Source organism: Pogona vitticeps, chromosome 5, assembly GCF_051106095.1.
Source record: "Pogona vitticeps strain Pit_001003342236 chromosome 5, PviZW2.1, whole genome shotgun sequence".
NCBI lineage: Eukaryota > Metazoa > Chordata > Lepidosauria > Squamata > Agamidae > Pogona > Pogona vitticeps.
The window spans coordinates 103,252,501-103,265,828 of record NC_135787.1 but is presented as its reverse complement, the minus strand read 5'-3'; the positions used below and the strand labels follow the sequence as shown (position 1 = coordinate 103,265,828).

General features: G+C 40.7%; 1 protein-coding gene across 8 annotated transcripts in view; it reads left to right on the top strand.

The window, feature by feature from the left end:
* Positions 1-13,328, top strand: part of ARHGAP8 (Rho GTPase activating protein 8) — a 119,711-nt gene that overhangs the window by 30,434 nt on the left and 75,949 nt on the right. For 6 of the 8 annotated variants that reach the window (XM_078394188.1, XM_073000873.2, XM_078394186.1 and 3 more), the window contains 2 exons: positions 1,135-1,245; positions 5,937-6,013. In XM_078394188.1, coding sequence (XP_078250314.1) covers positions 1,135-1,245; positions 5,937-6,013 — 188 coding nt within the window. The remainder of the gene's footprint in view (positions 1-1,134; positions 1,246-5,936; positions 6,014-13,328) is intronic. The other 2 variants (XM_078394189.1, XM_073000872.2) reach the window with 1 other exon arrangement.

Here is a 13,328-nt window from a genome sequence, read left to right as displayed (position 1 = left end):
AGCTAGAAAGTTCCGAGGCTGCTCCACACAAGTGTGGATTAACGCATTAGAGTTAGAACTAGTCGGATGCTTTTTAAAAAAAATTCTATAATTAAGAATGCATTTTTGGTTTTTTAGTACTCTGTAGACTAGTATGTGTTAACGACATATTGCCAGTGCTTTTTATGTAATGTTTATGTCTCTACAAAAAGGCTCTTAATATATTAATAGCTGAATGTTCCAAAAGCAGTTCCATTTGCAGCTATTGTTAATTTTTTCTAAACTGTATGCATCTGCAGTTAAGGGAAGTAGATATAAAGTGCTTCTTCTGGCAGTGGTTTACAAAGAAGTGCTTCAATCTGCTGACAGAAAGTGGGCTTCATCAATGTTTTATAAGCACGTTTCTGAGCATTTCATTAGGAACGTTAATGTTGACTTCTGGATTTTTGTACAGCATTGCATAAAAATGTAATAATCAAAACCTTATAGGTGCCTTTGTACAGTAGTTAATAAATAGCAGCTTGTGGTTTGGGTTCTCATCGCCCTTAGTGTTACAGCATGGTTGGATGGTAGGTACATAGGAAAATGTAGCACTGTGTTATGGGAAATGGAAGCCTTTCATTAACCTTCCTTCAATCTACATGGTCTAATGTCAGAAGGTAGAGTAGAAGAGTTTTAGGATTAGCAGTCACAACTTCCATGGGATTGCACATTCTGTGGCAGCATTGGGTAGTACTGGTCACTTTTTTTGTTTTTTGTTTTGTTTTGTTTTTGTTTTTTGGTAGCTTTTAACACCAGCAGTGGGGGATATTCACATTTGGTATGTATTATATACTAGGAGTGAGAAACTTTTGTCTCTCCAGCTTTTGCTTTGTTTTATTTGGATCAAAGGTCCCATGTTCCCTTAGTATTTGACGCGTGGTCTGAGGTTTCTGAACTTTGAAGTCCAAAGCAATTGGGGGGGGGGGAGCAAAGATTGGAAATTATTGTATTATATTATACCTATATAATATACCATACTTGCATGTCACTGTCATTAAGCTTTTGATCTGATTTGACTCTTTTTTGGAACTCATTCATATTTCTTTCTGAATTTCTCTGAAAGAAACATGGATCAATACTTCTTCAGTATCAAACCTATCTCCTCCCCAACAGGCATGATGAAAATCTTCAAACAAAATGCAAGGAAAAGCGGCCCAGGCCAGTGAAGCTTCCTCCACCAAGACCTCCTCTCCCAACTCAGCAATTTGGAGTCAGCCTGCAATAGTACGTTCTATGGCTTCTTTTACCATTTTGCTAAAGATTATACAGAATATTTTGATGTGGCGCTGGTGTACTTGAGATGTGGAGCTCCCATTGTCCCCAGCTACTCTTCTTTATGTGCTCCTATCTTCATGACATTTTGGGGTGTAAATCCTTCCTCACAGTTGATGGTGAAGAAGTGCCCAATTATTCTTCTCTCCCTGCAAGAAGGCAAGGTACTATGTTGCTCTCTTCAGAAAGAATTTTTGTGGAAAATACTGTTTTAACCCTAATAATGCAACTTGGCAAATATAATGGGTGCTATATACTTTTTTAAGGATTAGAAGCGGTGGAAAAGGTTTGTATCTCCTGTCAACAGTCAGACATTGTTCAATTTCTTCTCTGCATAAGGGCACCTTTACAAGAAAAAATATTACTTATCAAGTCAAAACAGCCTGAACAAACAAAAAGGAAGACTTTATCAAATGTATTTCACATCTCTAATTTAAAACAGCTCTAGTTGTGAGAATATGATGTTGCAAGTTGTTTGTATTTCCAGGAAGAATCCAGAACACCTATCTAGATGATTGGTAGGCAATAATGATATGCTATTTGTGCATGATTTTTGTTTGTTTGTTTGTTTTTTACTCTTGTGATTGGGTTCTTTACTCTCCCTGGGCGACTCTTCTGTTTCCATGGGAAATAAGAAAGGAGATGTCTTGATAACTTTTAAACTGTCATTTTTATTATCACTTACTTCCTCCAGCACGTTACTTATGGGATCAAAGAGTTTCAACTTGGGCAACAAGCCACAACTAACAGAACCAAAACGTTTCCCATAGTCCCATGGACTCAGCAGTGAATTCTCCCACGCCATTCCCTGTAATTTGGCCTCCGGGGAGAAGTACTTCTCAGGGTGCAGATCATCCCACAGCATGCGTAGCGAATCCAGCCTCTTTCGTCGGGACGGTCGTAGAACTGCTTATGAACAATCATAGCTTCCCTTTGCAATTCAAGCTCTTGTGACGCCACAATCAAAGTCCATTCTTTAGTCACAAATTGTGTCAGTTTCGTCTCCTTTGGCTTAGGCTCCGGCAGGAGCCCCCCTACCTTTAGGTTTGGGAAATCCTTTAGAAGTCCCTGGGTTCTTATATTCTCAATTTCCCTTCTCTGTGCTTCTATCCTCTTTCTCTCATAATCTGCTACGACTGACTTGAACCAATGCACATCCTTTTCATTTATATCCTCTTCCCATACTGTCAGCTTTTGCTCCACCCCATCTTTCCCGTTACCCTCTTCTATCAAACAAATCACTATCTTTCCTGCCTTTTCTTTAGATTCAACTTCTCCCGCCTCTTTAGTAACTGTCAGACCTTCTCCCTCTTGTTTCCCTTTGCTTTTCTCACTCTCTCTATCATCTTCTATGGTTTCAATTACTACAGAAACATAGGTATCTCTAGATGTGCATCTATGGGCTGGAACTCCCAGAATTCTGTAGAAACAACAATAACCCCAAAGATAAAATGAATGGCCCATCCCTAGTAGGCCATGTCTTTTGTATAACAATTGTTTTCCAGGGCTGATTGGAGTCGCAATCCAGTAACAGCATTAGGCCACCAGGATACCTACATTGATCCAGGTAACAATCAGAGTAACTTGTGAAAATGCAAGACATGTTGGATACTGTACCGACAGAGAAAGCAGTTCTTTTGGAACCTGGATAATTGGAACGTTTGTGCTTATAGCATCTGCTGCTTTCTCATGCAGTGATGGGCAGATAATTTAAGATGACATTTCTTCTACTTACCAGAAAAGAACTTTGCCTTTCTTTGATGTAGAGTGTGATGAGGCTTAATGATCATAAAATATAGGAATGAGAAATTATGCATACATTGTGTATGAGGCAAACTCATTTGGTAAAATTAGGCTAGTACATCTTGTTGGGTAGACCAAAGCTAATCTGGAGTAACTAGATAAATTTGCCAGATTTCAAACTGACTCCAGCTAGATACAAACTGGGCCTTTGTCTTCCAGAGGGCTCAGAGAGTTCAATAAGATATGTTTCAGACTGATCCTAGCAGGAATTTTCTACCACTTATAGTAACATTATCTAAAACCTAGGTGCCATGGAACAAGTTTGTGAAGATCTTGGAGCAATTTCATATTCACCAAATGTTCCATTAGAGAGCCATTGCAGTGTAGCAGATGGAGTGTTTTCCCAAGATTCAGCAGACTTGGGTTCAAATGCCCACTTAACCATAGAAACTCACCTGGGGGAGGGGGGAATGGCAATGGTAAACTCTCCTTGAATCACTCACATACCCCCAGAACTACTAGGATTCTCCTTAGTCAAAATCATCTTGATGACACATAATAATCCAGTGGAACAAATCATCTGGGTGAGTGCTCTAATTCTACAGAGGCATCAGACATAGTACATAAGAAAGGGATGACAGGTGGAGAAATACACATAGGTGTGCCCTTTTGTCCTCCAAATGTTTTAGAGTTAAACATCAAAAAGACCTGGGCAGCATGACTTAAGGATTCTGGTAAATGAAATCCAAATTACATGAGACAAGGTCTATCCTAAGTACCCAAAGATGCTGATCTCACATTGAACTTTGTTGTCGCATTGACCAACATGGTAGAACAGTTGTGTCCTTGGCTAGCTTTCAAGGCATGAAATTATTCTAAGGTAGGGATGGGCAAGTTCAGGGACCAATTTTCTGTCCCTTTGCACCTCGAGGGCCAATTTTCTAGGCCCCACCCACCTTGAAAAACCCCCAAAAGGGAGAAGAATCAAAACTGGAATAGCCACTTCCAGTGTTGTTTTATTATCTGTTTTTTGTGGAAATAGGGAGGGGGCTCTTAGCTGTAAAACCTCTGCTCCTGAAGATTTTTGAGGATACAAAATAACTTTATTTTGGCCAACATAAGAGACAGTTTTTGTCAAAGGGGGCACCAGAAGGAAGTTGGGAGACCTCTGGAGGAAGACCCTGAGGCAGGGACACATGTGCCCATTAGCTGCCTTTTGCCTATCATGTTCTAAAATAGTGTTTATACAAATTACAGCAACTACTACATAATCATCCTATGTCAGATTTAGATCCCATTTCCTTTTTACCATTTCAGTGCTCCTGTTGTTCTTTTCTCTGCAGTCCTGTTGCTGGCATTGTAGAGGAAGTGCCACAATGTTATGGTGGACAGAGGACAGACAACAAGAGCATAGGACATGGTTCTCCTTTGTCAGACTGAAAGAGGTGACACTATCACCTGTCTTGATAGTTGTATGATAGTGGCAACTCACTAGTATGTGATTTACTATATCCATGAGGTGGGGGCAAAAACAATAAAAGGCTCATAAAACTTTGTAGTACTTTCAAAGATTGTGATAGGGAGCATTAAAAATAAATTAATGGGATCTTATTTTATAAGTCTCCTTCAGAGCATTAATATATTTAATGCTGTACTTCCATTTGAGAAAAATAAATGGAATGGTTTCCTTTTAATTATACATTCAAAGTGGTTTTAAAGAAGCCAAGTGCTGAAAGATAAAATCTGTATGATTAAAAAAAATCTCCGTTGGTTTGGGTGTTTTTTGATGCAGAACTCTAGTAAAATGTTCAATAGACCCTTTTTTCTGTGTCTATTTTTGACACACTTTAACTAATAATACAGAGCAAGGCCACATTGCACATGGTCTTTGCTGTTAATAGAAGCCTGACTGTGGAATGCCAAGGTGACGGGACAAAATCTGTCTGAAATGGATAGAACATTTTTGACTTCTCATCTTTGATTTTGTTTGAGAACAGGAAATGGTGCTTGTTATTTGGTTTAGGCCAGACCTTCTCTTTCCTGTTCATGTCTGTGTCAGCATGATGATGGGAAGCCTTTGCAGCTGGTGGACTCTGACACCATGTGCTCAAGGGTAGCACCTAAGAGGTAAAAGTTTCTTTCTTGACAGATTGGGCTTCTGGGTCTCTTTGGAATCCAGAATTAGCAGATATACCCGTGCCTACTGAGGGCTTTGCACACACCTGAGGTTGAGATATTGTCTGCAAGCTGTCACATGATTCCTGCTTATATGCTAAGTGTGACGTTTGCCCCTCATGGCCCTTGTTTCTCTTCCAAACACAGAGCACATGAAGGCAAACCAAACACCTTTTCACACGCTGCCACCAGTTGATTTCTTTATCAACATACTTTACTTAGGAAAGACGAAGGTCCATTCAGTTTTCACTTTTTCTTAAACCAGGTTTATTAATTACAGATGTTTCTTTAATAATTCATAAGTATTTACTTCAGGTTCATCAAGCATCAATCTTCTATTTAAATCTCACAAGTTACTATTCACTTCTCAGACTAATCACACCTCAGATCTCCCATCTCTCTCTCTCTCTCTCTAACTCTAACTCTACTCTTCCTCTCTGGCTCCACCTTTTAACCTCTCTAGTGGCACCACCTCTCAACCACACCAGCAGAAAACATGAATAATGCATGACCTATTTAATATAATAAGGGTGAACACCACACTGAGCTATACCTGAGTGTACAAATAAATTTTGTTTTAAAACAGTGTTTGGAGGTACTAAAAATTTCTGTACACAGAAGTGCAGCAATCAGTTCATGAACACACTTGTTATATGAGCTTGTTATGCTGTGACATTCTATGTCTTATTTAAATCTTGCTCAGAGCTATACTTTTTTCTCTCAAGCAGCCTCAAAGCTAAAAATCAAGGTGAATTAATCCCTCCAGTAATGAAAGACACAGTAGCTTATTTGAAGAGAAAAGGTAAGAAATTAGACTGATTTCTGGTAAGATTTGTGTTGTGAAATATGAATAGTTGTATAAATATGAGTATGTATGAGCAAATTATTTCTGCATATTTGGGCATGGTGGTGAAACTAGCAAGTGGTATGTGAACAGAGGGCTCACCATCCATTGTGAAACAGCCATAGGGTAGCTGTCTAATGTTGCCGGAAGCACATGATAGATAACATTAGCAGCATTTGCACCTGATCAATTTATCTTTTCTTTCCTGCAAGTGCAGTTTATGTCTTCTTGCTCAAAAAGGGGAACTGCCAAAGAAAGGACAGTGTTACCCATGAAAGACGCAAGAGATACCAGCCACAACTAACAGAACCCAAAGCACAGATGTATGCACAGTGAACAGCATGATCGTATTGAGGGTTAGATCATCTGACAGCTACTGTAAACATTTAATCAGGCTCTGTAGTATAGTTCTGTGGAGAATTATTTCACCTTGGAAGACATCTCTTTGAAGGTGCCCTTATGGCCGGGCAGGCCAATCATTTAGGCGGACTAAGATGGCCATCTCAGGCAGCTTTCCAGCTCGGGTGCGGGAAACGACAACAAAATTTTAGTTACTTAATATATGGGTATTTTTACTACTTAGTAGAGGGGAAGAAGTGCTTGTGGGAATGTTTGCCTCAGGAACAAAAGTGAATGTTGTTGCTCAGATATTATGTACCTTGATGTTGCAATGCGTGGGAGTGGGATTGCGTTCGCTGTTCTGCTCCAGGTAATAAAACGTTGTGGCCTGGTTCTAACTTAGCTTAGCATGCCATAGAGAAATCCAGGGTGAGAATTTCTGTTACTTGAAGGATTTTGCATGGCTAAATTTGATGTGGGGTTGCTTCAGATGATCTTGCACATGTCTCAGGGTTACTGTTCAGTGAGCAGTTTTGAATATTTGTCCAGAGAGGTGAGGGAATAGCTGGTTTTAAAAACATATATATCAAGCAGTGTAGAGTTTAGGGGCAGTGCAGATGGGGTGTGTGTATGTTCCACTGGTAAGGTGCCACAGTAAAACAGCAGGTGGAGAAGGCTGTTCAAACATTACACTAAAGGAGGTCCCATGGAAACCTATCAAATTCTAGAAAATAGGTGGAAAAGGTAAAAAGAGCAGCTGCATTCAGAAACACACTGCATTTGTCATTTGAAAATGTCAGATTGGCAACACATACACAGAAGCATCTAGTTCCTGTGCTGTATTCAATAAAGGCTCTATATTTACAGTCATTTGCTTCAAATATTTTTATCTACTCCTAAGCATGCCTCGTGCACTACTGATGTTTTGCTTTTAAGGTCAGGAAATGGCAAGTGAAGCTCTCTTCACATCCTGGTCTAAATAGTTCAATTGATTTTTAAGATGAACTTCCAGTAAAAATCAATAGGGAACATTGCTTTTGAAACAGAAGCATGTGACATCCTCCCGTTCCATTGCTTATTTAATAAAATACATTTACATTTCTGTTCTTTCGAATGTAGAGTTAAAGTTTTATAAATGCAGTATTATAAGTGCTTGTGTTTCCCCCATGTACAAATTGCTGACGAAGTGCAACATTTTGTTTATTTGATTTGATAGTCCAACTTTTCTCCCAGGACTTGTGCCCCAAGTAGCTGATAACATGATTTAAAACCACAGATACAGCGAAAAGGAATTTATATCATAAAAAAACACTGACCAAATTGTCATATTAAAGCAATAGTTGAATTAAAACTGATTTAAAGATTAGTAAAAAAGAAAAAGTGCAACATCCCCTGTTAGGGGCAGCTTCCTCATCAGCCAGTCAGCTGACAAAACCTGCCTGAATAAAAAGGGCTTTGCCTGCTAGTGGAAGGAAACAGCTTAAGCTCCCTGATCCCACAGCTTGGGAGTGGCCACTTGGAAGGTTCTCTCATGTGTTTCGACCAGATACAGTATATATCTGAGGGTAATGAGAGCAGAAGATCCTCTTAGGAAGATCTTACATTTCTAGCAGGCTTAGTCCTTTAGATAGCCTGGACTCCAAAACTGGATAATGTTTTATAGCAAGCAACATTCACAAGCAGCACTCTTTGTGCTCAGAAACAGAGTAGTAGACAACAAAGTTGTGGTAACAAGTAGCTTGACTGCCTCCTAGTATAGGCTCCAGTCAGCAATTTGCCTGCATGGTTTTAGACACAGTTCAGTTTTTGAACATATTTCCCCCAGCCTTTTGATACCCCGCTGTCGTTTTGCTTACAAGATGTAGTCCAGGAAATTAGTCTGCTGGGCAGGTCCTCTGTCCCCAAGTGTATCTCAGGACCTTAGCAGACCATATTATGAATACCAAAAGTGGGTGAAGATCAATAATCATATCATTTTGCTAGCAATGTTCAACGCTTACTGATCCTGACTTGTAGAACAAACATGGGTGAGCGCTGACAAGCTCATTTATATGATTGTTAGATTTCAATGGTGCATTTCTTATTCATAAAATTCATCTCTTCATTAATTTTTATCATGTGCATGCCAACATCATTCACTAGATTTAAATGTTCATGGTGTCTCTGCTGCAGGCATAGCTTGCAGCAGTTTCAGTGGGTATTTTATACATACCGTGTAAAAAAGACATCTGCTTGGTGTTCACCTCTTGAAAATGAACATGGGTTTGCTCCTGTTGTCCTTAGAACAACCCTATAAAGTAGGTGAAGCTACAAGTGGGAGAGGGAAAGAGTGAGTGAGTAGCCCACCACAGAGTCATCTAGGTCTCCTCCTTCCACGTCCAGCAGTTTCTTCAGGACTATGTCACATATTTGACTAGTTGCAATGGCAGGCTGGATTTGGATTGAATGCATACGGGTGTTTTTTCCATTATATGGCAAAAATTGGGCAGTATTTGAGCTGACATTCTCATACAGTAGTAATTTAATGGACATTTAAAGAGTGTTTTAGTACCTTTCTAAATGCTATAATCTGTATAACTGCATATGGCCCCTTCACGGATTTCTGCCTTGTCGTGGTGAAGGGGCTTGAGTAATTCAGAGAAGCTATGGGCTACGTCATCAAATCAATCAATCAAATCAATCAAATCAATTTATTGTCATTGTAAGTATATACAAGGTATATCCAAATGTGGCGATCCCCCTTTGTGCCCTATATACCTCTGGGCTCCACAAAGGTAAATACGCCCTTTTCGCTGCCACCAGGTATTATACTAATACCAAATCAAATCCCACACACTCAGGAGCTGTCACCCCAAAGGGTCATACAATTTCAGGAGACAAGGGTTTTAAATAAACATCCTTTTATTATTGAACAGGATCATAAGTATAATCAAATGTAACTGTGTTATATATTCATGTGTGTTAAATCAGGTGTTAACGTATATCAGATCATGTCAATATTTCTCTTGATAAACTGATGAGATCATTCCTGCTTGTCCAATATGTTTTATTCTTTCAATTTCTTTTCTTAACCCTTTTTGTTACTCCTACGCCCTAGCACTGTTTCAATAACTTCTGGTCCCTAACTCTCTCTGAACCTATCTCTCTCTGATTCCAACTCCTAACTGTCTCACCCAGCTGTTCCAACTGTCATTCTGGCTCTGCCCCTCCTGCTCCATCCCCTGATTGACATGCAGGAATGACGTCATACCTTGGGTTCCGTTACACCAAACAATAAAATTCATACAGACACGCAGAGACCAGACCCACATGTCCACACATAAAAAATCCTCAAACACCCCCTACCCACTAAAATCCCCCACTAAGAATACAAATATCTACACCGTAGACCAAGTAACACTGTCCAACTATTCACTACTGGTGGTCTTTAAGCTCATTATTAAGTGCAATTATAGCTCTGGAATAAAAACTATTCAGAAAACGTGTGGTCTGAGTCTTAAGTGTTCTATATCTTCTGCCAGACTGCAACAGTTCAAAAAATTGTAAGCAGGATGGGAAGAGTCTCTCAGGATGTTGTGTGACTTCCTCAGACAGCAGGATGTGAAGATGTCATCCAGGGTTGATAGCTGGAGCGTGATAAGGTGCTACACTCAATGTACCAGCAAGTTTGGAAAACTCAACAGTGGCCAGAGGATTGGAAAAGAGCAGTCTACATCCCAATCCCAAAGAAGGGCAGTGCCAAAGAATGCTCCAACTCCCGTACGATTAGACTCATTTCACACGCTAGCAAGGTTATGCTCAAAATCCTACAAGGCAGGCTTCAGCTGTATGCGGACCGAGAACTCCCAGAAGTACAAGATGGATTTCAAAGGGGCAGAGGAACTAGAGACCAAATTGCTAACATGCTCTGGATTATGGAGAAAGCCAGAGAGTTCCGGAAAAACATCTACTTCTGCTTCATTGACTATGTAAAAGCCTGTGACTGTGTGGACCACAGCAAACTATAGCAAGTCCTTAAAGAAATGGGAGTGCCTGATCACCTTATCTATCTCCTGAGAAATTTATATGTGGGTCAGGAAGCAACAGCTAGAACTAGATATGGAACAACTGATTGGTTCAAAATTGGGAAAGGAGTACGACAAGGCTATATATTGTCCCCCGGCTTATTTAACTTACATGCAGAATGCATCATGTGAAAGGCCGGACTGGATGAATCCTAAACTGGAATTAAGATTACCAGAAGAAATATTAACAACCTCAGATATGCAGATGATACTACTCTGATGGCAGAAAGTGAGGAGGAATTAAAAAACCTCTTAATGAGGGTGAAAGAGGAAAGCACCAAAAATGGTCTGACGTTCAACATCAAAAACAACAAAGATTATGGCTACTGGTCCCATCACCTCCTGGCAAATAGAAGGGAAAGATATGGAGGCAGTGACAGATTTTACTTTCTTGAGCTCCATGATCACTGCAGATGTTGACAGCAGCCACGAAATTAAAAGATGCCTGCTTCTTGGGAAGAAAGCTATCACAAACCTAGACAGCATCTTACAAAGCAGAGACATCATCTTGCTGAAAAAGGTCTGCATAGTCAAAGCGATGTATGGAAGTGAGAGCTGGACTATAAAGAAGGCTGACTGCTGAAGAATTGATGGTTTTGAATTGTGGTGCTGGAGGAGACTCTTGAAAGTCCCCTGGACTACAAGGAGAACAAACATATCCATTTTGAAGGCAATCAACCCTGAGTGCTTACTGGAAGGACAGATCCTGAAGCTGAGGCTCCAATACTTTGGCCACCTCATGAGAAGAGAAGTCTCATTGGAAAAGACCTTGATGTTGGGAAAGTGTGAGGACAATAAGGAGAAGGGGACAACAGAGGACAAGATGGTTGGATAATGTCATTGAAGCTACCAACATGAATTTGACCCAACTCTGGGAGGCAGTGGAAGACAGGAGTCCTGTGGTGCTCTGGTCCATGGGGTCACGAAGAGTTGGACACGACTTAACGACTAAGCAACAACAACCTGCATATGGGGAAGTTAGATGAAGGCTGTATTTGTAAGGATCTTTATTGGTAAGTAAATTCCACTGGAATAATTTGGAATACATAATACAGTGGTGCCTTGACTTACAAACGCCCTGACCTACAAACATTTTGAGTTACGAACAGCTCCGGACGTGAAATATTGCTTTGAGTTAAGAATGGAGCTTTGACTTACAAATGAAAAAAGGCAGGGGAAAAAGGTGGGAAATTCAAACCACTGGTGGCGAAGAGGCTGCTTCTTTGTAGCTCTTTCACCCCAACGGTTAGAGCAGGCAGTTAGGGAACTTTTTTACTGCTGGGGCGCAGGAGGAGGAAGGAGAGGCAGGGCGGTGGGGTCTACTCATGAGTAAGTGCTGCCAAAGATGCAGGTCTATTCATGAGTAAGCGCTACCGAAGGCGCGGGTCGGAGGGGTCCATAGCGGCGCAGGAGGAGGAAGGAGAAGTGGTTTGGTGCTAGTGCTTTGGAAGCCAGGGAAGCCTCCGCAGAGGCTTCAGACTGGTAAGGTGCTACTTTTTCCTTTTCAAAAAGTTGTTCTGGGTGGGTTTTGGAGGGTAGGTTTGGGCTAGGGGGGTTACATTACTGTGTTGTTTTGTTGGGTTTTTTTTCCAGGCCCACATGGGACTTGCTCCAATGTGTATTTTTGGATTTGTTTGTTTGTGTGGGGTTTTTTTTTTTGCAGTCCCAGTGTGTGACTTACAGTGTTTTACATACTTACTGTACATATTTACTGTACATACAGGGTTTTTGCAGCTTGGGGGGAATTTTTGCAAGGGTCTGTGCTGGCTGCTGGAGATCTGCATTTAAAATCAGAAATGGTGTTCCAAAAGTTTATTGGGCTGCTGCGGGTCTAAAATGCAGCTTCGACTAAAGTCTCTACCCGCCCCCCCAGGCTTTAAAATGCAGCTTAGACTCAGGTCTCTACCCCCCCCCCCATGCTCTCTTTTTGTGATGAGGAGATCTGTGCTGGAAGAATGCTTGCTGATTGTTGGTTCAAGCAGGCTTTAAAATGCAGCTTAGACGCAGGTCTCTACTCCCCCATCTATGCTCTCTTTTTGTGATGAGTAGTTCTGTGATGGAAGAATGCTTGCTGATTGTTGGTGCAAATTTCTTCCCCTAGTGGTAGAGCACGGATTAACCGGCTTTGCATTAGTTCCTATGGGAACTACTGTAATGCTTTGACTTAAGAACCATGCCTTTGTCATAAGGACAAAAAACAGCCGGAACGGATTAATCGGTTTTCAATGCATTCCTATGGGAAATGCTGCTTTGACTTAAGAGTGTTTTGACTTACAGCCACCGTTCCAATACGGATTAAGTTCTTAAGTCAAGGCACCACTGTATTTGGGCAGAACACTGAGTTTCCCAATGCTGCTCTGCAAATGTGTGCCTAATCAACAATTCAAGATTACAGGGAGCTGTTTTCTACTGAGTCAAACTGCTGGCCCATCTAGTCCAGTAAAGTCAATTCTTGACTGGCAACAGATTTCCAGAGTTACAATCCACCCACCCACCCCAGTTCCCTGAGATCTCTGACAGTACTGTATTTTGTCTTCAGAAACGCAGAGGTCTGTCATTTACATGTCAACGTTGTTGATAAATGGCCTCTGATAGTAAAACATAGATTATGTCAGGATTTCATAATTTAGCTATATACTTAAACACTCTTTTGCCCTCAAGACTGGCAGGAGGCCTATACAGTCATAGACACAGTGTTGTGGCAATTCTAGAATAAGAAAGATGTGAGTCTGAACCAACAGTTCCAGACAAGCACAGCTGCTGTCAGTAATACAGATGAATGTCTTCAATTAAGGCTTGGTGTGAGTCACTAAAGGAAAGCATACTTGGAAAAAAAACCCAAAGAAAATCTAAGCTTCGTGAAAGAAAAT